Source organism: Gasterosteus aculeatus, chromosome 20 (genome assembly GCF_964276395.1).
Source record: "Gasterosteus aculeatus chromosome 20, fGasAcu3.hap1.1, whole genome shotgun sequence".
Lineage (NCBI taxonomy): Eukaryota > Metazoa > Chordata > Actinopteri > Perciformes > Gasterosteidae > Gasterosteus > Gasterosteus aculeatus.
In genome coordinates this window covers 21,260,601-21,286,647 of record NC_135707.1, presented here as the reverse complement: position 1 = coordinate 21,286,647, position 26,047 = coordinate 21,260,601, and the positions used below count along the sequence as shown (strand labels likewise).

General features: G+C 46.6%; 1 protein-coding gene across 11 annotated transcripts in view; it reads right to left on the bottom strand.

Annotated features, from left to right (window-relative positions):
• The window catches only part of adgrb1a (adhesion G protein-coupled receptor B1a), a 120,491-nt gene that overhangs the window by 28,953 nt on the left and 65,491 nt on the right, over nucleotides 1-26,047 (bottom strand). For all 11 annotated transcript variants that reach the window (XM_078094118.1, XM_078094122.1, XM_078094113.1 and 8 more), the window contains 11 exons: nucleotides 25,715-25,879; nucleotides 25,539-25,640; nucleotides 25,348-25,454; nucleotides 25,044-25,238; nucleotides 24,614-24,682; nucleotides 23,564-23,672; nucleotides 21,090-21,233; nucleotides 9,446-9,521; nucleotides 7,050-7,152; nucleotides 6,918-6,961; nucleotides 356-482 (listed from right to left, as the gene is read on the bottom strand). In XM_078094118.1, coding sequence (XP_077950244.1) covers nucleotides 356-482; nucleotides 6,918-6,961; nucleotides 7,050-7,152; nucleotides 9,446-9,521; nucleotides 21,090-21,233; nucleotides 23,564-23,672; nucleotides 24,614-24,682; nucleotides 25,044-25,238; nucleotides 25,348-25,454; nucleotides 25,539-25,640; nucleotides 25,715-25,879 — 1,241 coding nt within the window. The remainder of the gene's footprint in view (nucleotides 1-355; nucleotides 483-6,917; nucleotides 6,962-7,049; nucleotides 7,153-9,445; nucleotides 9,522-21,089; nucleotides 21,234-23,563; nucleotides 23,673-24,613; nucleotides 24,683-25,043; nucleotides 25,239-25,347; nucleotides 25,455-25,538; nucleotides 25,641-25,714; nucleotides 25,880-26,047) is intronic.

Below are 26,047 nucleotides of genomic sequence, written 5' to 3'. Positions count from 1 at the left end.
GGAATATGCTAATATGTGAACGACAACTGCTGGTGATGGAATAGGGAGGAGAGGAGGAGAGGGGCATGCAGGTGTAACATCTGACTGAAGACCACCATCTTGGTGTGCATGTCCTCCAACACCCCCCCCCCCCACACAAAGGAAACCTCAGGCTATCACAAGCCACCGTTAATAACCTTGCAGCATGGCTTCGGCGTGTGGAGAGGAGACGGAGGAGACGGAGGGGGGAGGGGGGGGAGGATCTGTTGATATGTAATGACAATGACGCCCTTTGGAGCAGAAAAGCCGCCCGAGCAGCAGCTGATGCGTTGACATGTAAAGCAGCGCGTTAGAAGGAGGGACGCGTCCCACTTACCGTCTCCGGGTTGAGCCGCGCTAAGATGGCGAAGGTGGACAGTCGGTCACACACGCACTTGGTTCGAAATGAGTCGACGAGCACGGCTCTGCAGCCCCTGGCAGCCCAGGATCCCAGCAGAGAGGAGCTGCACGGGAGAAGCACACGCACGCACGCACACGCGCGCACACACACACACACACACACACACACACACACACACGCGCGCGCGGGCGCGCGGGGAGAGAGGCGATCGGTGAACAACGAGACAGTCCTGGAATAACGGAACAAAAGAGAGCAGTTCGAATCCCACCGCGTTGCATTTGCGGCTATTTGATCCACTTTACGTGAGCGGCAGCGGGCGGAGGCGCAGCGCGCGAGGGGAAGGCGGGAGGAGGAGGCGGCGTGCGGCACGTGTCCGAGCGGACACGCCACCTTACCGGTATCAGGGGTACGAGTACATGCTGGTACTGGTAACGGATAGTGAGTGGGCCAGTAGGCTACCAACAATAGGTATTACTACATCCATGATATGCATCTGTACGTACGTATATGTATTTATGTACATATGCATGTGTGTATAAATAACATTACGTGTACACTAGTTTCACAGAATGAGTAGCAAACTACAGTTTATGCTACAGACGTGGTCTCTGCATTTATTCTGAAAGCAGACTGAGCCTGAAAACTGACAAATTCTCCCCATTAGTTGTTTCCATGGAAACGACTAATTACACCTGCTGGCAGCTGACAATAGATCATATTATAAAAACAACTTCAACACAGGTGTAATTAATAAAATGAATGCTGCAGCCCGACGGTTCCATCCGGTGACGTATGAGGCACTGAAATGCAGCCCAAGTTATTCATTCCACCCACTTTCAACCCCGATGACAAGCAGGCAGTGGCAACAATGTATGCATGATGTGCTCAGGGTGCTCGGATGCAATTCTGTGCTTTAGAAACCAATGGGACATGTTTAATGACTTGTTTGACCCACCCATGCACGTGGAAATATAAGGAACATATTGATGTTTGGTCAAAATAAATAACCAGGTTGAAATGTAATTGGCACTAAGTTTTGTGATATTGGCTCTCTCTCTTCTGATAACTGGAAGATACAATTCTAGTTGGATTTTGTATTCTTCAATAACTTGAAATGCATGTCAAAGCTTTACGCACTATTTTGTTTTCTATCCTTTTAAATCTCTATTTGGTTTTCCGTTCTGCTGGTTGATCTTCTCTGGTCTGATCTCCAGTACAGGCCGCCTGTTGTTATGGATTGTAAGAAGTCACCGGCGCTGGTGACAGAGTTAAATGATCCACGGCAGACCGACATCCACTCAGTCGGGAGGAGGCTTGTTTTGTGAAAAGCTCACCGGAATCTACAGACTCAATCCAGCCGTTCATTTTGACAAATGAAATAATGCAGATACATCGGGTGGAGTCGTTCTGTGCTGGAGTCTATTCCCCGTTTATTCCACCGGTCTTCATTGGAACGTGTCCTGTACTCCTACATGCTGCTGTATGGTGTAACTATCATGTCAGGCAGCGGTTGCTGGTCCGCCCTCACGTGGACAGCGTAGCCAAATGCAGTGAGCGCTACTATGAGATGTCCTGATGAAATACAAGCCAATAAGGTGCATCTCCATCAGAACAGCCTCGGTCAGGTAAGCCCCCCCCCCCTGGATGAGGATACCGGCGGCGTCTTTGGCCTTCTGGATGATGTCTAATACAAACTAAATTTCACATAGTCGTTCTTTGTGTGACCAATGATCAGTCCCGGACCCTCACACGTCTGCTGCTCTCAGTCCTGACTGGACGGTTTGGTAGCGTGTGTGGGGGTGTGGGAGGCTGCTGCCATCCCCTCTAACAGAAAGCCGATATATTGGGACTGGGTGAGTTTCTGCGTGCGGCTGACGTGATTAGGCCCCTGTGTGAGCCTCACGGGGGCCGCAGACAGTCCCGCCCAGCAGTCTAATGGGATGATTACGGTGGCGGCCCAGCAGCCCTGCATGGAAGAAGGTCCTCTGCCAAGAACAGGCCACATGGATGAACAGCAGTCTGCAGCTCAGAGGACATAATAAGGAGCGCGTGTGAAGACATGACGAGCAGTTTGGGTTTTAATAACGTGTATATTAATTATCTTCAAACCAACGTTAATATCCCAACAGCGTGAATCAAACCATTTTTATCTCTGGGAAATCTTAAAGAATGAATTCGCTGTATTGATTGCCGCGTTAACGTGCACTAAGACTCTTAATGTTTTATGAAATGGTTAATCGAGTTGTGCAATATTTGTTTTGCGGCCACTTCACGGACTTCCTTAACAAGTAAAACGTCAAAGATTTGAGATGAACCAGTTATTTACCGATGAACCAGTTATTTACTGATGTATTTGGATAACGTGGAGGACAACATGAAAATCTGTATCTTATTTCAGGCATCCGCCCAGCAACACAGGATTGAAGGTTTTTGAAACTTGACCCATAAACTAGGGACTCAAAGTGTTTCAGCCTCTGCTGCTTCTATTTGAAATGCACATTTTTACTTTCCCAACTTTACGTTACCAGAATGTTTGAGCGTCGCTGTAAATATCGACGTTTACATTTCAACATAGAAAAGTAGAGAGCAGAGGGAAACCAAGCACGGCATGGCTTGAATTATTTTTTAAATCGAAAGGTTCATATTCCCCAAAATCCGCCATGGCGTACTGTAGATGCATTGTGACCAAATACTGAAGCCAGTCAGATGACGAAGGAACAGCTGGAGAGTAATATATTAGTATAAACATAAACATAATATATACAATATAAACACAGAGGTTTGCGTGCAGTCGGTCTCCGTAATGCAGCCACTATAATATTCAGGAGTGGTAAACAAACATGCCCCCTGCCCACTGAACTCCACGTCCTCCTCTGTAATTGGATTACAACAATTGATGAAAATTCAAGTCCACAGTCGTCCCCAACGACGTATTTGATGAATTGAGGCAGTTCCCCAACATCAGCACGGACTCTGTGAATTAACTGAGACAGCAAGATTGATTTGCATGATGAGAAGGCAGTCTGCTAAACGGTGTCTGGCCCGTGCAGACCCCCCCTGCTTTGCAGCTTGTTTTTGGTTCTCACATGTGGATTATAAAGCCAGTAGCTGGCTGAAATGAGTGGTACTGGTGATCCAGCAGAGCAGTTTATATTCATACAATGTCATTTTAATCTGGTGAATTCATGCATCCTTTGTGCCTTTGGGCAGGATGTGTTCATGGTTCAATAAGCCGGGCTACTCACTGCTGTGCGTCAGGTAAGACTTGACCAAAGTAATAATGTTGGTGAGAGTAACGAAGCCAGACAGACACGGCAGATGTTCTCCTCATTGATTTCAGGGGATTGAAGTGTGGACAGGTGGGGGCCGGCCTGACAAGGACGCCTCCACACGTTCCAATTTCTCTCCCTAATATTAAGTCATTAATCATAGCTGCTGTCTGTGATGGATTTTAATTTTGCGTTAAACAGTCCCCGCGGCAGATCACCCAGCCCCCCCCCCCCCCCGAGATTACACTCTTTGTCCTGGCTAGGTTTGTCATTGTCTCTCCTGCGGTGTTGTCTCCTGACGCTTGGTGGTGGTGACACGACATTGACAGAGGAGGCGAGCTTCATTAGAGGGTCAGCAGATGGTAAATACATCTTATGCACTAGCTGATGAGAAAAACACATTCATGCAATTTGTAAAGTAAACTTCATAGTCACTAAGAACTATCCGGAGAGTATTTTATTAACGTAGGACCTGTGAAGATCTAAATGAGCATTCACTGCTTCACGCCAATGGAAAAAAGTACCAGAAGAGAGAAAGTGGAAAAGTTTAACACATAAAGGTAATCAAGTGTTTATTTTAGGTTGAATATTCATCTGTAAATCTGCAGGTCACATGATGACTGGGTATTAATATTTATATAACATAAAAGAAAATCAAATAATAATAATACTTAATCAAGAAATCCTTCATTTTCTAGACTAAACTCCAATTTGGTGTGAACAGACATAATGAATTGAATTAGTAAAATCAAATAAAGGCCTTGTTCTCTCTCTCTGAGCACGTTTATACCTTTCACTGTTCACTGGCTCACATATCCACCCTGTCCCATGTTGTGCTTTTCGTCTTTGCATCACAAGAGCCCCCCCATCTGAATGCAAATGTCTTTCTTTCTTCTGCACTATTCCCCTGCTCACCACCTCACCACCTCACCATCTCACTACATCACCATCTCACCACATCACCACATCACCACCTCACCATCTCCCCACCTCACCACCTCACCAGCTCACACCTCACCATCTCACCACCTCACCATCTCACCACCTCACCACCTCACTACATCACCATCTCACCACATCACCACCTCACCATCTCCCCACCTCACCATCTCACTACATCACCATCTCACCACATCACCACCTCACCACCTCACCATCTCCCCACCTCACCACCTCCCCAGCTCACACCTCACCATCTCACCACCTCACCACCTCACCACATCACCACCTCACCACATCACCATCTCACCACATCACCACCTCACCATCTCACCACCTCACTACATCACCATCTCACCACATCACCACCTCACCACATCACCGCCTCACCACATCACCACCTCACCGCCTCACCACATCACCACCTCACCATCTCCCCACCTCACCACCTCACCAGCTCACACCTCACCATCTCACCACCTCACCATCTCACTACATCACCATCTCACCACCTCACCACATCACCATCTCACCACATCACCACCTCACCATCTCACCACCTCACTACATCACCATCTCACCACATCACCACCTCACCACATCACCGCCTCACCACATCACCACCTCACCGCCTCACCACATCACCACCTCACCATCTCCCCACCTCACCACCTCACCAGCTCACACCTCACCATCTCACCACCTCACCATCTCACTACATCACCATCTCACCACATCACCACCTCACCATCTCACCAGCTCACCACCTCACTACATCACCACATCACCACCTCACCACATCACCACCTCACCACCTCACCACCTCACTACATCACCATCTCCCCACCTCACCAGCTCACACCTCACCATCTCACCACCTCACCATCTCACTACATCACCATCTCACATCACCACCTCACCATCTCACCACCTCACTACATCACCACATCACCACCTCACCACATCACCACCTCACGATCTCACCACCTCACTACATCACCATCTCACCACCTCACCAGCTCACCATCTCACCAGCTCACCATCTCACCAGCTCACACCTCACCATCTCACCACATCACCACCTCACCGCCTCACCACTTCACCACATCACCACCTCACCACCTCACCATCTCACCACCTCACCACCTCACTACATCACCATCTCACCACATCACCACCTCACCACATCACCACCTCACCATCTCACCACCTCACTACATCACCACATCACCACCTCACCACCTCACCACATCCCCGCCTCACCACCTCACCACCTCACCACATCACCACCTCACCGCCTCACCACTTCACCACATCACCACCTCACCACCTCACCATCTCACCACCTCACCACCTCACTACATCACCATCTCACCACATCACCACCTCACCACATCACCGCCTCACCACATCACCACCTCACCGCCTCACCACATCACCACCTCACCATCTCCCCACCTCACCACCTCACCAGCTCACACCTCACCATCTCACCATCTCACTACATCACCATCTCACCACATCACCACCTCACCACCTCACCATCTCACCAGCTCACACCTCACCATCTCACCACCTCACCATCTCACTACATCACCATCTCACCACATCACCACCTCACCACCTCACCATCTCACCAGCTCACCAGCTCACCACCTCACCACCTCACCACATCACCGCCTCACCCACCGGCCTGCTGTCCAACAAAGACTTCTCCTGTTGGTTTATAAAGCACACGATGGTTTACGTCTGACCTGCTGATACCTTATGAAGCATCCCAACCAGCTCGTCTGGGACGGGTCTACTTCCTGCTCCACCCTCACAACCAAACAAGGACAAGCGGCTTCACTTCTGCTCCACACATCTGGAACAAAGTCCCAGAAAGCTGGAGGCTTAAGACTTTTCTGTTGGCTGCTGCCTTTAATTTATAATGTACTACTTTATTTTCTTTATTTAACGGTATTGCAACTTTTATGCATTGTTTTATCTTATTCATTATTTATTACATTTTAAGGTGTGTTCCAATCAATGTTCTTTTATCTCCCTTTATGAAGTATTACGTGACGTAGAAGTCAATATGGACTTCTCATTTCACCCGGGAAACAAGCACAGGTCATGTCTGACCTGACGCTCCTGGGGGGTCTGACTGGGGGGTCTGGTTCATGTTTATGTTGCTGACATGGACAATATGTGGTTTACTAAACCGGAGGTCCCAATAATGAGCCACAGTTGAACTTGAGATGATGAAGTAAAATGTTTGCTAACGCAGTGGTTTCCACTGGGGGTCAGAAATATAAGTAAAGCAGACCGGTTTGGTTAAACTCTCTTACCCGTCACTCTCGTCCCAGGATAAGCAGGTCTGGTTGGTGGTGCCCTGATGCAGGGGGGCAGAGAGAAGTCACAGGTGATCACCATGCAGGAGCACCAACACACATCATCAGAACCAAATCGCCCACACTCACGTTGTACAGGTGAGAGAACTCCACGACAACCGGAGCAGAGAGGGAAGCCGGGGTGGGCTTGATGGTCACTGAGAGGACCTTGGAGTTGAGGACTGTGCTGTTCCTGCAGGGGGGTGGGAGACCTCGTCAAAATCCTTATATGTCTGACGTATTATGGCAATAAATGTTTCCTGATTCCTGATGAAAAGATTGTTCTATGAAAGCAAAATCTCCCACAACTGAGATTTGAAATGCGTCCAGTTTAGTAACGGCCCCCCACCTTTCACAAAACGCTGGACCACCTCCCTGCAGCAGCTTGAGGGCCTCTGAAAACGCTTGGAAATAAAACATTTTATCCAAGTTGCTCGGAGGGTTTTGTGCCTGATGGTACGAAGCAAACCGAAGCTATGCGCTGTGATGATGATGATGATGTTTCAGCCTTTTCCATTCAACGACATCCCACCATGTGGGAGTGAAGTCCAACGCACACGCTATGATCACTCATCCATTGGTCTTGGGTTCTGGCAGCAGTTGGTTCAGTAGAGGCCTCCTACCAGATGACCACAGCTTGATCGTCATCGCAGCGTGAAGGGTTCAGTGAACCCACCCTGACGTCAGCCGGGGGTCCAGCCCCACGGATTAGCGGCTCATCCGCTTCAGCAGACACCTGCTGACTTTATGGGTTCCTCCAGCATCTGAAGCACTTCACTTTGTCTTTCAACATCTTGGTGGCGTTGATGTTTACGTTCTCCCTGCTCGCTTAGTATTCATTGCAATTTCTGCTGTTCAGGTGCTATCAATCATGCGAGAGGAGACAATCGGGTAAAACAGTGAATCGCTCCTAGAAGTCCCGACACTCAAAGCTTCCAGTCGGCCAAACACGTTGAGCAGGCCATGCCTCGTTCTCCGGCTCCTCGGCGTATCCTCACCATTACACAACACAATCAGTCAACTGAAATGTTTGTGTCGTCTAGTCTGTTGCCTCAAACGCATCTCCTTTTTTTCTCGAAGAGGGGGGATTCAAATGCAGAAAAAGGATGGAAAGAACAGCAGCAGCCATCCAAGAGCCACTGGGAGGACTGGTGAGGTCCCTCTTTGTGTTACCAGTTCATTAGATTCTTTAGGACGTTATTGCAGAAGCATCCGTTCAGCTTTGCACACACACAAATGTATGCTAATGGCTGACTCGCTATCGAGATAAAAGATGAGGCGACGCACTGCTCTGTGCTTCTGTATCTGCATCCGTCCTTGATTTCATGTCACTGCTGTGCTCATCCGTGACACTGGGCTCAGTAGAACCAGGGACGGGCTCCACAGTATCCGCCACATGTTCTATACCAATGCAATGCACACAATACAATGTTGCGTATTCATATATTAACAATGTTTTGATAGAAATATCACCAAAAAAGGAAAAGTTGGAGCGATTTTAGAAAATTCCAACCTGGTTTGAAAATCTCCTTTTAGTACTTCTCTTTACTGGAGAACTTCATGTAAAACAAAGGCCTTGTTCGGATGTGGCTTTGCAATAACTGGCAAATGACTGATAAAAAAACAACGTTTCTGTTTTTTACTGTTTTAAAATCAAAGCTTTTTATTATCAAATAATTGGAAACTGTGCGTTTTTCCTTCAATAGAAAGGAGCCGTTCTGGCTCAATGCAGCCAAATGCAAACGTGCTAATGACGGTAGAAGGAAGCGGGAAAACCGGGATATTTTGCTAATAAACCAACCAGAAGCCAGTGAGAGGGCTGCAGGGGTCCCTGAGAGGGGTCTACCTGGGACTGGTGGACAGAGAGGGACACAACCCTTCACTCTCTACTTCATTACTTCGAAGTTTCCTTTGGAACATTTACTGTACCACTGGTGGCCACATGGCTCCAGTCACTGTCGTATCCGGACCCTGCAACAGTTACTTCACGTGGCCAGGACCACAACCTTCAGACTGTTAGTGTCGTAGTCAAAAACAAAAATGAGGCCCAGAAAGCAAACGTTACAGCTCAATAGGATGAGAATCAAATTCTGACAGCAGTTCATTCTCAGACAAAAGATGTTCAGAGAGGAAACCATAAGGACAGATACAGTCATATGTTAGAATATATGGTGGCTTTGTGTGACATCCCTTCACACCTGAAAAATGAGTAAAGACAATGCACTTATTATTATAGTATGTCTTATTTAGATGTATTGGACGTTAGACGTTGTTGTGTTGTTTGGACTTTTGTCTAACGTGACTTAATGAATATTCATTGAATGAACAGAGATCAATGCGTACCAGGCCTGAATGTAAATGTTAAACACATTACATACAAAATACATTTTTCATTTTCCTTCCCTGACTTCCATATGTGCCCCCCCCCCCCCCGCTCCACGTACAGCACTGTGGAGCTGTGTGTGTGAAGCAGTGAGCAGCCTCACCTCTGAAGAGTCAGAATGCTGCCCAGGTTCCTGAACAAGACGATGCCGGTCACAAACGTCGAGGACTCGTCTGCGTCTGTGGGGGGGCAGAAGACACTGAGCGGGGGGGGCACGGTCAAATGAAGACAGCAGGGTTTTAGGTCTTAGGGGCGTGTTGGGAGAAACTGGATGTGTGGTGCTGTCATTGTGCTGCCTCTCCCACAAACACACAACATCCATATAACAAAAGAAAATCAGACAACCCGTCTCTCGCCCGATGCCCTGCTGACCCCCCCCCCCCCCCCCCCTCCCATCAATAGTGCTCAGTACTTATTTTCCTGGAAATCCTTTATGGCAATGTAATCAGTATCAAAGGAAACTGCAATGTTGAGAGGCAGTTACAGGATGCAAATGAGACAAATGGATAAATAGTTTGAGGAAACGATTGAAAGAGCTTGACTTTAAAGGCCCGCTGGTTTGAGGTGCGAGTAGAAGCTGAGATGAAAGTGACCAGGGTGTCGAGCACATGGGCTGACTGAGGCTCACATCAGATCCACCATGGTGGCGAGGGACAGGGACAAAGACTTGGAGCCTTTGACCTGAGCGCCGTGCTTCGGTGGGTCGTGATCTGCACCGCAGTGTGCTGGAGTTACGTGGATCTACTGCATTTAGGCAAAGTGTACAACTTTTCTCCTCGTGGGGATTTTTTGGTTTCCCTTTTACTTTGCGGCATCAGGGTGTGCTAGTCTGCCCTGTTCGGCTCCCCCTGCAGCATTAAAAGAGCTTCATCAACACTCAATGCTGGACTACTTAAAGTCTGCAGAAAGCCTCTGGGACACCAAGTCTCTGTGTTTCTGGCTGCAGTGTAGAAGGCAAAGCAAACACAACTCCATCTGCCGAGCCATCTGAAGACATCCACCTTTTCTGCTCCAGCAGCACAACATCGGCAGCCCGAGAGCACGCGAGCAGCGCGCCAGGCAGCAGGCGGAGGCTGTAGCTGCCGGGCAGCAGCTGAGCTCGCATGAGCATCGGGGGGGAAGATGTGTGTGAGTGTGTGGGGAGGATGGAGACTTACGTGTCCTGCTCATCCTCGCTTCGGCTGGCCAATCCAACATGCTCAGCCAGATTGTCCGTACCCAACAGGAGCAAGGCAGCAGGGACTTTAACCAGCCGCTCCAGGCGTCATACGTCTGCGTGAGCCAACTGTCTGTGCTGATTCTTTGCGCGTGTTGTGTGTGAGCGTGCACATGCAGCTTCTTCACTCACACGGTGCCGTACGCGTGTCCGAGCTGCATGTCATGACACGAGCACAAAGTTTCCTGCTTTGCCTCTCAGAGGTGAGAGGAAGCGCTTTAAATAGCGAGCGTGCAGATGTGCATAACACTGTCCATTACCTCCAGACAGTTCCACACGTGCAGAGACTGTGGTAAACATCATGCAAGTTTAACTTCCTGTCATGCTGTCAGCTGTTATTTTGACCATGAGCATTTGTGGCATCTTAACGGATCGTGGAGAGAGAAAAGCTACATTTAGTTCACTTTGTCTTTGAAAATGACATAAATTAACCTATTGCATCGGCCGTTAGACCGAACGTTAACATAATGGTTTCAACAATCCTCAGGTTTTTGAAACTGTTAATTTCGGAAGTTATTTTTGGAGTTAACTGAAGCTAACGCTAATTTTCAATTGTTAGCCTAATGGGGCGTGAAAATATATTTAATGTTGACTAAAGGTTAACTGAGCTGGTATGCTTCTACCTGTGGGATTTATTTAACGTAAAGATATCAATAGCTCATTAACTAACACAGGGTTATGCTACTGCATGCCTAGATGTAAACTAACGTTATATAATTACTTAACATACGGTGTGTGAACAATTACAGAAAGACATAAATTGCATTTCCATAAAGGTAGCTGCTATTCCTAAAACGTCCACTGGGAGTCGCACTGTGCGTCGGACCAGGGGGAGCAGGTCGTTCACCCACGCAGGCTGCTCGATGCCTTCCACGGGAAAAAGAAATCCCGTCGGGTGGATCGCCGTGACTTGGATTGAAAAGTTGATGGTACGTTTTCACCGAACGCGTCGCCAGGATTACATACAAAGTCACAGACGCGACGACGCAAATCTGCGAGCAGCGCGTTTTTCACGTGGAGTTTGCGGCGAAGTCGATTCAGATTTTCGGGGCAAACGCGAAAGTTGAGATATTCCATCTTTGGCGCCAAAACGCTGTGACGCTGCGGCGCGATAGCCTAGCAGCGGCGAGATGCTCCCCATCGTCCTGCAGACACCAGTATCCCGAGCTTTACGATACAATAAATACAATAAAATGTGTATTTATTGCGACGGGCCCGGGAAAGATCTCGCACTTTTAACAAACATATGTGCATTTTTACAATATCCCATCACTGCAATGGATATAGTACAACAAAGTGTAGGCTAATTGTATTGTTAAACGACACACTGGTATACTAAATATTAAGTAATATAAAGAATGTTCGCTCAATGATAACGTGTGTGTGGCTCTTAAAAGATTCGTTTGGTTGTGCCTGATGTCTCTCCACGGGACAGTTCCCCCGGCATGGAAGTACGATGTGAAGGCAGTGAAGTCCGGTGGCCGATCCGAACCAACGAGCTATCAAAACGGGCTAACGGCTAGCGCCATGTACCGCTGGAAGCGGCAGTCATCCAGAAGCAGTTCCTGTGGAAGTCGGTGAAAATCACCGTCTGCGCCTACGGACGCTATTTAGTCCAAAAATACGACGGTTTGGTGTTCCGACGTGAGTAGAACTTCCACAACAAGTACAGAGTCACTATGACAAGTACAAGTACAGAGTCGCTATGACAATTACAGAGTCACTATGACAAGTAAAGAGTCACTATGACAAGTACAGAGTCCCTATGACAAGTACAGAGTTTCTATGACAAGTACAGAGTCGCTATGACAATTACAGAGTCTCTATGACAAGTACAGAGTCGCTATGACAATTACAGAGTCTCTATGACAAGTACAGAGTCGCTATGACAATTACAGAGTCTCTATGACAAGTACAGAGTCGCTATGACAATTACAGAGTCTCTATGACAAGTAAAGAGTCTCTATGACAAGTAAAGAGTCTCTATGACAAGTACAGAGTCCCTATGACAAGTACAGAGTCTCTATGACAAGTACAGAGTCCCTATGACAAGTACAGAGTCTCTATGACAAGTACAAGTACAGAGTCACTATGACAAGTACAAGTACAGAGTCGCTATGACAAGTACAAGTACAGAGTCGCTATGACAATTACAGAGTCTCTATGACAAGTACAGAGTCGCTATGACAATTACAGAGTCTCTATGACAAGTACAGAGTCTCTATGACAAGTAAAGAGTCTCTATGACAAGTAAAGAGTCTCTATGACAAGTACAGAGTCCCTATGACAAGTACAGAGTCTCTATGACAAGTACAGAGTCCCTATGACAAGTACAGAGTCTCTATGACAAGTACAAGTACAGAGTCACTATGACAAGTACAAGTACAGAGTCGCTATGACAAGTACAAGTACAGAGTCGCTATGACAATTACAGAGTCTCTATGACAAGTAAAGAGTTGCTATGACAAGTACAGAGTCCCTATGACAAGTACAGAGTCTCTATGACAAGTACAGAGTCCCTATGACAAGTACAGAGTCTCTATGACAAGTACAAGTACAGAGTCACTATGACAAGTACAAGTACAGAGTCTCTATGACAAGTACAAGTACAGAGTCTCTATGACAAGTAAAGAGTCGCTATGACAAGTACAGAGTCCCTATGACAAGTACAGAGTCTCTATGACAAGTACAAGTACAGAGTCGCTATGACAAGTACAGAGTCTCTATGACAAGTACAGAGTCTCTATGACAAGTACAGAGTCGCTATGACAAGTACAGAGTCGCTATGACAAGTACAAGTACAGAGTCTCTATGACAAGTACAGAGTCTCTATGACAAGTACAAGTACAGAGTCTCTATGACAAGTACAGAGTCGCTATGACAAGTACAAGTACAGAGTCTCTATGACAAGTAAAGAGTCGCTATGACAAGTACAGAGTCCCTATGACAAGTACAGAGTCCCTATGACAAGTACAGAGTCTCTATGACAAGTACAAGTACAGAGTCGCTATGACAAGTACAGAGTCTCTATGACAAGTACAGAGTCGCTATGACAAGTACAGAATCTCTATGACAAGTACAAGTACAGAGTCGCTATGACAAGTACAGAGTCTCTATGACAAGTACAAGTACAGAGTCGCTATGACAAGTACAGAGTCGCTATGACAAGTACAGAGTCGCTATGACAAGTACAGGATCGCTATGACAAGTACAGGGTCGCTATGACAAGTACAAGTACAGAGTCTCTATGACAAGTACAAGTACAGAGTCACGGTTGATGTGAGGGAAAAACAATGGCGGAAGTTGATCTGTTTCAGGGTGATAAACCACGCCCCCTCGCGATACACGTAAAAATTATTACTCTATGACAAGTACAGAGTCGCTATGACAATTACAGAGTCTCTATGACAAGTAAAGAGTCTCTATGACAAGTAAAGAGTCTCTATGACAAGTACAGAGTCCCTATGACAAGTACAGAGTCTCTATGACAAGTACAGAGTCCCTATGACAAGTACAGAGTCTCTATGACAAGTACAAGTACAGAGTCACTATGACAAGTACAAGTACAGAGTCGCTATGACAAGTACAAGTACAGAGTCGCTATGACAATTACAGAGTCTCTATGACAAGTAAAGAGTCGCTATGACAAGTACAGAGTCTCTATGACAAGTACAGAGTCCCTATGACAAGTACAGAGTCTCTATGACAAGTACAGAGTCCCTATGACAAGTACAGAGTCTCTATGACAAGTACAAGTACAGAGTCACTATGACAAGTACAAGTACAGAGTCTCTATGACAAGTACAAGTACAGAGTCTCTATGACAAGTAAAGAGTCGCTATGACAAGTACAGAGTCCCTATGACAAGTACAGAGTCCCTATGACAAGTACAGAGTCTCTATGACAAGTACAAGTACAGAGTCGCTATGACAAGTACAGAGTCTCTATGACAAGTACAGAGTCTCTATGACAAGTACAGAGTCGCTATGACAAGTACAGAGTCGCTATGACAAGTACAAGTACAGAGTCTCTATGACAAGTACAGAGTCTCTATGACAAGTACAAGTACAGAGTCTCTATGACAAGTACAGAGTCTCTATGACAAGTACAAGTACAGAGTCTCTATGACAAGTAAAGAGTCGCTATGACAAGTACAGAGTCCCTATGACAAGTACAGAGTCCCTATGACAAGTACAGAGTCTCTATGACAAGTACAAGTACAGAGTCGCTATGACAAGTACAGAGTCTCTATGACAAGTACAGAGTCGCTATGACAAGTACAGAATCTCTATGACAAGTACAAGTACAGAGTCGCTATGACAAGTACAGAGTCTCTATGACAAGTACAAGTACAGAGTCGCTATGACAAGTACAGAGTCGCTATGACAAGTACAGAGTCGCTATGACAAGTACAGGATCGCTATGACAAGTACAGGGTCGCTATGACAAGTACAAGTACAGAGTCTCTATGACAAGTACAAGTACAGAGTCACGGTTGATGTGAGGGAAAAACAATGGCGGAAGTTGATCTGTTTCAGGGTGATAAACCACGCCCCCTCGCGATACACGTGAAAATTAAAAACATTTTATTTATTTATTGTAAATGACCTCTCGCGGCCCACCTGCAGTACCTTCCGGCCCACACGTTGGGAATCGCTGGATTAGACCATTACACCTTTCAACCACAGGGTTCCTCCAGGCAGCAGTACCGCTTGAATATGACCGTTCCATGTGGACCACCCGTGCCCCCCGTCGGCTGGACCACCTGCGCGCACTGAAGGTTGCTTATATGATGAGCCACATTTTACGACTACATAAATTATAGGCACCTTAAAGTAAGTTCCTGATTGTTGTGTATTTACACGTTATTTGATGTAGTGACAACAAGCTGCGGCACTCGCGGAGTGCATTTATCGTCGATCCACGTGTAGGCCTGTCGCGTATTCGCGCCTGACGCGACGGAGAGGGGGCGTGGTTCATTACCCTAAAACAGATCAACTTCCGCCATTGTTTTTCCCTCACATCAACCGTGTCTCTGTACTTGTACTTGTCATAGAGACTCTGTACTTGTTGTGGAAGTTCTACTCTCATCGGAACACCAGTCGTATTTTTCGTCCTAAATAGCATCCGTAGGCGCAGACGGTGAATTTCACGACTTCCACAGGAACTGCTTCTGGATGAATGAAACAGGAAACTGTTTGAATACGACGGTTTCTCAAGGGATAGAACACTAACTCATTTCAACAGTGTCATATGTTACAGCAGGCAACAATAGTAATGGGTTTTAGGTTTTTCTTAAGATAGTTGTAGACATATTCTGATAAAAGTATACATTTATCACACAGTACAAAGTTCAAATGAACACATGTGCGGCTAATGTCAACTGTATCTCTGCACTGGGCATATGCAGAGGACTGGAAGTGTGTTTTTGATGATACGTTTATTAATTGAGCTTTTCTTTTACTCAAGCATAATGGATTTAAAACAAAAATCTAAATGGCCAGAAATGACTAATATAATAAATAATGTGTGATGAATGATGACTCGCTCAGACTTAAGCATGAGCTAAGATTTTTGCAGCTTCATTGAATTCTATTTTGTACATGCTTATAGTGTTGATGAAATCTATGGACAGTTGGCAAGGTCTCTCTTTGACTGGAACAGAATGGTCTTAAAGTACCTGCAGGCCTTTCTGGGTGAGCTTTTGAATCAGAGATTTAGAACCAGAGTTGTGACTTTTTTCTTACACGTCAAAAAAAAGGTCATTTGCAGGCCAGTTGGTGAATGGACTGTACTTGTATAGTGCTCTTCTAGTCTTCAGATCCTCTTATACCCGGACATTTCCTCTTTTCGAGACCTAAAAAATGCGTCCGGGTAAAAGAGGATATCTGGTCACCCGAGCTAAGCTAGGCTAAGGCTAATGGTGTTAGGCTGTATATGGGTGAGCAGTCTGCTACGTGAGGGCGCGTCTCCCCTGATAACTCGCATGTGAGAGCTGTTCAGTCGATGTGTGCAGGCAGCCCGACACGGAGCGGAACAGTGAGTGAGCTCCAATTGCTGCTTTTTTTAAAGTACCGGTACTAAAAATATTCAAAACCGTATTGTTTTCGACGTATGGGTACCGCAGTACCTTTCTAGTAACGGTACACCGTGTAACACTAGTTGTTACACCTTTGCCAATTTGTTAAATTGCCTTGCAAATAAATGCTTTGCTATTTGTTAAAATCCAAATCCTTTCATGTAATGATGTTTCACATGTCATTTATATTGGCTCACACAAACACTTCAACCATTTGTTCTTGGCCCGGCTCCTCCGTCACATTTTACAACCCACTGTGGCCGCGGGTCAAAACGTCTGCCGACCTGCTATAGACCTGTCCTAGGAGGGACATCTATAGACCTGTCCTAGGAGGGACATCTATAGACCTGTCCTAGGAGGGACATCTGATGGACCTGTCCTAGGAGGGACATGTATAGGCCTGTCCTAGGAGGGACATCTATAGATCTGTCCTAGGAGGGACATCTATAGGCCTGTCCTAGGAGGGACATCCATAGACCTGTCCTAGGAGAGACATCTATAGACCTGTCCTATAGGAGGGACATCTGATGGACAACCAAGTACTGCAAGCTAGACTATTATGCAGCTGTAGACACAACACAGGGGGTCCCTGGGCCTGAGAAGGGAAGAAAAGGAGTTTAATATGGCTGTTAAATGTGACTAAAACTAATTACATTTTAGTCTAGTTTTCGTCGACTAAAACTAAAAAGGATTAAATTGACTAAATGTGACTAAAACTAATATGCATTTTTCATCTAAAGACTAAATCCAAAATAGCTGCTGGTGTGATTACTCAGTAATTTAGTCTTTTGAAGAAAAACAAACATTCAAAATAAACAACATTCATTAATCGCCATTGATTGAGATTAATACATTTAAAATGTTGGATTACTTAGTTTTTAATCTATTGACAGCCCTATTAATAATTGGCCTACTAGAAAGTTCTCATAAAACGAGATATGATGTCACCGAAGGCAAATGCAGTCACTTAAATCTCAATTAAATGATCTGTTCCACTATGTAAAAGTCGAGCTTACTTTCCACCATGACTTATATAAATCATGTTTTATTTTACATATGCAGCTGAACCCATTTCATTCATTTTTTTCGTTGACTTAAATTATTTGAAAGCGATTGTTGTTGCATGTTTTCACACTGCAAAGAGGAGGCAATTCATACTCAGCCCGGCTCACTGTTTTATTAAACTTTCAGATGCAGACAAAAGACATTTATCTCCCATTTCTTGTAGTGTGCTACTTGTTCAGGTTTTTACTTTCAGACAAAATATGTGCTTCATAACTTGTAGATGTGAGAAGGGGACCAGTGAATCAGTATAAACAAGTCATCAGGGTGACGTTTTGATCCGTGTGAGCGGCTTCACGCTGTGTGCATGAGGAGGGCTGGCTGCTGCTGTGACTTTGCCTCTAATTGCTCCAGATTGGCTCCTGTTGACTCCTGATTAGGAGTGACGGCCTCATTGGCATGCTAGCTGCACATGGCTGTCTGCGACGCCGCGCTACTGCTACTGGAGACTACTGGTCTCTGCCGTGCAGTCAGCAGACTGTTCACACTGATATCGGGTTCATCCACATTCATTTCAATGGCTGGTCGTCTGTTATTTTTTGCAATCCGTGTGCCTCACTAGAGACATTTTATTTTTATTTTTTTTGGGTAAGTTTACCCGCAGCTGTTGTAGTCTACAATAAACTGTGTAGACAAAATACAGATTCTTATAAGTGCTCAAAATTAAATTGGGAGAATTTCTATTGCTGAAGGTGCCGCCAGCTACTGATCTGAAAACCTGATGTTGGATGATTTCCATTTTAGTGTCTGCAACCAAAAATGTAATACAGCTCATATAAAAACACATATATACATGAAGAATGAAATCAAATATTTGAGTCCAAAAAACTATTTTCAACACCAAAAATGCTTCTTTTCCACATTTTAATACATTATTGTATTTTTGTATGTTTAAGACCAAAACCTTTCACACTTGGTTTTTCAGATGATCAAAACGTCTGACCTGGATTTGGCTTCATAATAGTGCTTTTACTTTAAAGGGGACACATTATGAAAATTCCACTTTGTTAATCTGTGTATCTGGCATGTCTGCCGACCCAAAAACAACCCCTGCGGTTTGTTGTGGTTCTTGTAGGTCAGAAACGTCAGGCTGGAGTGACTGGAATGAACTTCCTCATCGTTCTCTCGTCTCAATGAGATGGTGGCCTCCACCCGCGCCTCCACTCCCTACGGAGACTGTAGCGGCTCCCTCACAACACGGAGGAAAGGCCGTACGCCGAGGAATCCTTTTACTCTGGTTCAGGAACAGTGAGAAGACCCCCGTCTCTATACGCCACTTACTCTGTTGGCTACCTGACTAGCCCACAACACGCAACAGCAACACGCAACAACAACACGCAACATGTTGTAACCCACAACACCCACCTCCCCTGATCTCCCCCAATCACTGGCCGCCACGGGCCTAGCATGCACAGTCACTCCATGACTGGGCGAAGTGAGGGGGATGACGTGACGCACAGAACAGTCGCTACAATACGATATTTGCCAAAGCACAACAATTGGTTTTTGCAAACCTCGGACCAAGTGTAACCTGCTACCTACACGTAGCTAGCAGCAATCAGCCCCCCCTGTGGTGGGCTGCACAGATCGCACAGCGGGGGAGCGGCTCATTAGCATCTAAAGGAACAGGTCACTTCGGAGGGCTGTTTTAGACGGCGTAAAAAGGTGCTGTTTTAAATGATCCTTGTGCTATTTTGACCAAGTATGTTTCATTTCATTAAGACCGAGGAACCATATCAACTTAAAACGGGCACACAATGGGTCCTAATACCCCATTTCTGTGAGTTACTAGCTGTTTGTTTGTAATAAGTAAATGTTAGCATTCATTCTGAGTATTGCTAGCTAACAACTTGACGCAGCAAAGTGAAATCTACTTGGATAGCAGCAGGGGGAATTAGTGCGACCAGACGGAAGAACCTGGTAAGCTGGCAAGTGCAAACATGTATCACATAGAAGAACTTACCAATTATTTACTCTGTAAGCATCTTCTTTGCATTACATTAATTGGCAACTTCAACCCAGCTACACATTGGAGAATGTGTGTCTGTCTGTTGACCTCTGACTCCCACAGAAGAGCATACAAACAAGGAGATCCTAATCATCTATGGAAATACGGGCCTCCCTCACCACAGAAAAAGTGGTCATCGTCATCGAGGAAGAATAGGTTCTTGATGAGGGCAAACGTGTGGCAACGGCTTGCTGTCGGCTTTATCTACGGAACAAACTGGAACAAGAATCGAATTGTAACATTTAGGTGTTCGTACCAGACTGTTGTGAATAGAAGGCAGAGCCTGAAGGTAAAGCTCTTGATTTGACCTTCAATCTAAATTCCCACCCTCGCCCACGGCCACAAGCTTTCAAGAGCGATTGAAATGGTGCTTTGAAAACGAGTGGCTGAAATGAGTTCTTCAGCGAGGCTGATCTCATCGCGAGAGCCTCTCTGGGCCTCTGGAAAGGACGCGTCATGCACCCCGTCCCGTTGGAACGGTCCCAGGCCTGTCCACATGGGACGAGACCCTAGGGCAGACACTATGGAGGGACTACACCATGTATACTGGGCTGCCCAGGAAGAGCTGGTGGAATGTGGTTCCGTCCTTCTGACAGATGAGAGGCTCGTTGTTCATCTCTTCATATCAACTCGTTATGCACTGCCACCGGTTCCCCCCCCGGGTTCAACGGGTTAGTTGAAAAAAAAAAGGTGTGAGCACCCCTGTACTAGATACAATATCTGGCCTCTGATATGAAGTATGCATGTATTTAAATTGAGTTGAGTTGTCTCACTCCCAAACGTTCTGCTGAGCTTTTTTTAAGGATCAACGAAGCACAATGGTTTCCAGAGGGTGACAAAAGAAATCCCATATATTCATTCCAACGACACAAAATGGTGAGCAGTAAATCGTCAGACTTGAACTGGGTTTCCCTGAGAAGCCTTCTCGTCATCCTCGGCCCGTATCGGTTTTATGAACATAAGCATGGAAATGCTCCCTTTTGCAATCCAGCGCCTGCATTAATAAGGCAGATGGGCATTGCATTAACAATGGAAGACCACGTGCACTTTTTAGTTGCGCAGCTTCTGAACACTGGCGGATAAAAAAATGACATTTTTCTGCTGCTTGTTTTATTCTCAACATTATATGCAGCAACTCCTGTACACTATTCCTGCTCCTATCTGTTGACTGCTCCCTCCCAAACTAACACACACACACGTTCAAGTGCACACACTTTGAATCCAGAACCAGAAGGCTGTGATCAGTATGCTATCAAAAGACACGTTCATTAATAATCCAGGAGACTCGTTATTTTTGTCAGTTGTTACATGGATGCCAACAGGCTCAGCTGTTGGGTTGTGTCTCAGTGGGAGGGACACGTGGGACGAGCCACAGCTCTTACCTGGCTTGCCAGTTGACAGGATGTTCTTGGGGATGGTGACTCTGTCCTCGGAGCTGCGGGCCCAGTCCACCATGCCCCTCCAGCCCTTCATGGGGAAGCTGATGTCTGCGTGCCCCACCACCGGACGCTTGTGGACGCTCAAAACTGTAACATAGAAAACAGCGCGACTGAAGGTACCCATATTTGCAATAGCCCACCTTACCCACCCTCCAACAGCCAGGGAAGTGTACTCCCTAAGGCAGCGTCTTGCTACCATTCATGGGCATCAGGGAGCAGTAAAGATGTGCGTTTTTCTGTCGGGTCTAAAGTGGCTGGCCGGAAACACGTGAACCCGTCCCAGTTAATGGACATTTGAATCGTCCTGGCCACCGCGTGCCACTGGTTCACCCAACCACATGATGGGGTTTTTACCCCTTGGAAGCTTCAAAATGCAGTTGGGTTTCTGCTGTCGTACTTTGTGTAGAAAACCTGAAAATCTCTTCATCTTTTTTAGAAAAGCACTTTTTGGGGCATTGAACCTGCTTTTTCCCACCTTTGTCCTGCCATACCTGTGCCTTATTAGTGAATTAGCTCCTGTGTCAGTGTTGGCGCCTGTGTTCCTTGTTTGTGACGCATGGATTTTCCTCGGCCGACTTGCTTAGGATTTGTTTCGGTGGCCTATTGTTCCTTCATCTGTGATCGGCTGTGCGGTGGTGTAGTTAAAGAACATTCACAAATGCACTAAATGTAGGCATAGAACTGGACCTTCACTCTTCTGGACGCCTCCAGGTCAGACAGCATATTTATATTAATAATTTATTTTACAATCTAAATTGTGCATAACAATTAAATCAGTGTAAACCAGCTGACACCATAGCGCCTGGGGCTGTGGGGGACCATGGAGATCGGGGGTCCCAGGACAGTTGCCCTGTTCCAGCCTTAAATGTCAGAAATCACTACCACAAAATGTGAAAGTGGTTTTAGTATTGAGAGATTGTTCTGTTTGAGTGAATAGCATGTGAGCGACAAAGATGACAATGGAGCAGGTGTGTTGATGACAAAAGAGAAGCAACACATCTGAAAAGATGATGTTATGTTTGAATTGAAAAAACAACAAAAAGTGAAATGGTCAAAATATAAAACGACTTTTGAGTATGAGGGTGTATTCCGTCAGACTACTTTGACAAGTCTGGAGGAAGAAGATGTGATCTGAGTATAGGTTGGCGGATGTGGGAGGGAAGAGGAGGTCAGCCGCCCACAGGGAGCCACGCTGCTGCCGTTTGGCTCCAAACAGCCAGGTGGCACCGCTTTAAACAGGACCGCTCACCCGGCCCCAACTCACAGAACTCTGCTCTGCGTCGCTTTCCTCTGGAGGTCACGGGATCAGAGTCTCTGTGAAGACTAAAGCTTTTAAAGTCACTGGGCAATGGAAGGAGACATCGGGCCCCCTGGAGGGGCCAATAATCACCGTGGGTGTGTTGTCTCGGACTGGATGCAGAAAAAGAAGGCCTTAGAGACCGCGCCATGCCTAAAAGGGTTGAACTAACTAAGGACATATGACCCAAAGTGGGACCCAGAGCAGGACTCAAACTGGCACCCAACGCGGGACCCAAAGCGGCACCCAGTTGAAGTCCAGACATCAAAGCAGAAGCCGGTAGCTTGAGGTTTACCAAACAACCTAGAGATGTCAAATAGCAAACATTTGAAAGGTTCAACAAATCTATGTGGACATGTTGAACAACTTATATGTTTAGGACAGCATGCGTCATCACACAGGACCCATCGGCCCGCGAGGTGAAAGTTGCTGGTTTGGGAATGTGCGTGTAACTGACTTGACATTATCATTGTTTACCAGAACACAGCATGAAACGTATGTGTCGTCACTAAGGCAAAGTAAGTCACATGGTTTACAGTTAATGTGACTCGACCAGCAGAAAATAATCCTGGGAATAAAACACAAATACATCAAATTGTGATAAGAAAGGTGAGTGTGGGTAACAATGAGGTTGTGGGTTGTGACATGTCCTCTATGTCCTCAGACTGAGACCTGTCTCACCGCCTTCAGAGGAACTGGAGCCGCCTTTTACCGCTACAACTCCTTTAAAGAAGAAAAAAGGCAGCAATGCTGTGATGTGCGCTGGAGGATGAAGACCCAAAGACGCCGTCTTTAATGCTCTCGGGCAGAAACAATGCAACGGTGATATTATTTCCACTTGACCGTGAACATCTCTGTCATTTCTTTAACTTTGTATAATGTGCTCTTACTTATCAGCACACACACACGCCGGTGTTCATATGCTGTATTTGTGACAAGCGGATAAGAAGAATGGGGACGTGGAGGCCTAGCTGGATGGCTGTCGGTCACCTCGCCCCCTCCTCCCTTTTAGGCGTTGCTATTGGAGATATGAAGATTCCTCTTCAGAGAAATACAAAGAGTATTTGTGTGGATGAGCAGAGATGGCTGTGGAGATGCCATGGATGGAGATAGGGCTGACCTAGGTTATCGGTGACTTCATACATGTCCTGAAAGTCTTTCATCCTCAGGCCAATGACATCCACAAAGTCCTCCAACAGACGGAACAGCTCTTTGATGTTCGGGCCCAGCTGAGGAGAACAGACACATGAAAGTAGAATGAGCAAGAAGGATTACGGATAATACTGATAGCAACACACACACACACACCGTCGTACCAGTCTAGTGCCACCATTTCTCCTGCTCTGCACAGCTATGGCCAACATTAATATTTCATTTAGTGCGCCGCAGCCAACTCTTCATTTGGATGCCGGCAGTGGAAGAAATGAACTGTGTCCTTTTCAAACTGTGGGGATGCGCTCTGAGAGGAATGAGCAGCACATGGTGCACCCAAAGACTGTGTGCCCCCCCAAGGACAGGGTTATGTAAGAGGGGAAAGGTTCAAGTTCAGGTTCAGTTATTATGTGCATTGAGTGACATCTATTCACTGAAATGTGGGCGGGGCCAAGCTCCATTCAAACTCCATCGCCGGGGATCCCAACGTCATTGTTTTACTACAATTGTGATATTGTAACATCCCTAACTTTTTGAAGTGTTTGAAGATCACTGAATGTGTGTCCCGACTTCCAGGCGCTCTTATTTCCATCTGCTGGCTTCCAGTGGTAATTAGGGGGGGCAGCTCACGGTCGTAGACATGGAAATAACGCCATTCTTCCTTTAGCTGGTGTTCCCTCTGGTGTGGAAGGCAATGTCAGAGGGGGTGTTGTGATCCCCTCATAGTGGAGGGCACACAAAGCGCCCCCTCCTTCTCAGGTTGCCTCGTTTGCGGGCAGCTGGGCGGCTGAATGGAAGCGAAGGCGAGTGCGGCAGATGGACGAGTGGGCGAGTGCCTGCGCTCGCTTGCTCGTTAGCAGTAGATATTTCTGTCCGCCTGGAGAGGGGCGGTGGCTCCACCTGGGTCTTTGTCACAGCATCCAACGCCTCAATTCTGCAGCACCAGGCCCGTCATTATTTCTCTGCTATGTAATTACAGACGAGGTGACATGTAAATGCCAGAAAGGGCCAAACCAACCAGTTGGGCTTCCTCCCATCTCTCCCGGTTCTCCTCCATCAGCAGATTGCTGACTGACTGCACAAAGTTCTGAAAGACAAAGACAAGATGAAGGTGGTTACAGAATGAAGCTCTCTGTTTGTGCGTGTTTTATTCCACTGAGCCGTGGAGCTCCATTAAAACACGTGTTTAATGTGCCTGAAAACAGTCAGAAAACCCGTCATATTTTCACAGTGTACTAAGTTATTATTCTCGGGTAGTTCCTGTAAAGGGCTTTTGGAGTCGTGCCCTTTTCTAAAAGGCTTTTAGTGCCTCAAACTGCCCGTTTTACACCTCGTGATACAAACCCCTGCTGATCTCATGTCATATGTTCACTTCACACGTCAAAGGCTCTGATGCCCCATTGTAGAAAAGAGCATCAGACGAGCAGTAATGCAATGCAGCCCCTCACCCTCATGTCGGCACTGCTGGGACTGTAGTAGGCCCTCCTGAAGATCTCCGTCATGTTCTTCAGCACGTCCACGATGGCCAGGAGATCCCCGCTGTAGCTGGTCCCGTCGCTGGATGTCACCTTCAGCTTGTTCATCACGTCTGAAACGCCATCTCCCACCAGGCCACGCTGGGCTTTGGACAGGTGCTCCCGGGTCTAGTGGGCGAAAGGGTTTTCAGTTCGCTTTCAACTCAATATCCTGAAACTGCTTAAAATGTTTCGATACCAGGCGTGTGAAACCAAAATAAATGTCTCGATTGCTCACTGAGGTTTGTATACTACGATAGTCGTTGGAGATGCACTTCATGTAGGTGGGATTCTCCCAGTAGGCGAGGCCCTCTTCATCCAGGGTGCAGCGGCGCAGAATGAGCCCTGTGAGAGCACATATGGGACCCACATCACCAACGGGCGTCTGATCCTACAACCTGCGTCACAGGCACTGAGCTGTGAGCTCACCCACGGCGTTGGGAGGGCAGCGCACGGCAGCTGTGTCCCCCGCTGGAGTCATCTTCCACACCACGTTGGAGAAGTTGTCCTCGCCGCATATTTCATGAGGTTCTGTTGGCAGAGGGAGAGCAGATCTAACGTGTAATCATGTACAATCCGTCCCCGTCTTCATCCCGTCCACTCACCTGGGCATCTCTTTTCATTACAGCTGCGGACCTCCTCTCGCTCTCCAGGACAGGCCTGGCCTCCAAAGAAGGGCCCGTAACAAATCCTGTTCCTCTGCTGGCTCCCCCCGCCGCAGGTTTTAGAGCAGCCAGACCACAGCGACCACGGCTGCCACTTGCCCTCCACTGACAGAGCGCATAGAGGGACGGAGCGTTAGCGGATCTTTAAATGGTCTGAACAGCCCGTGGAAATGTCATCCTGCAGCCTGCTTTGTTCCTTTATCATTTCAAGTATTTAGTGACAAACCGACTCCCCCGATCCCAACACCCCCCTGAAGATGAAGATGAAATCCT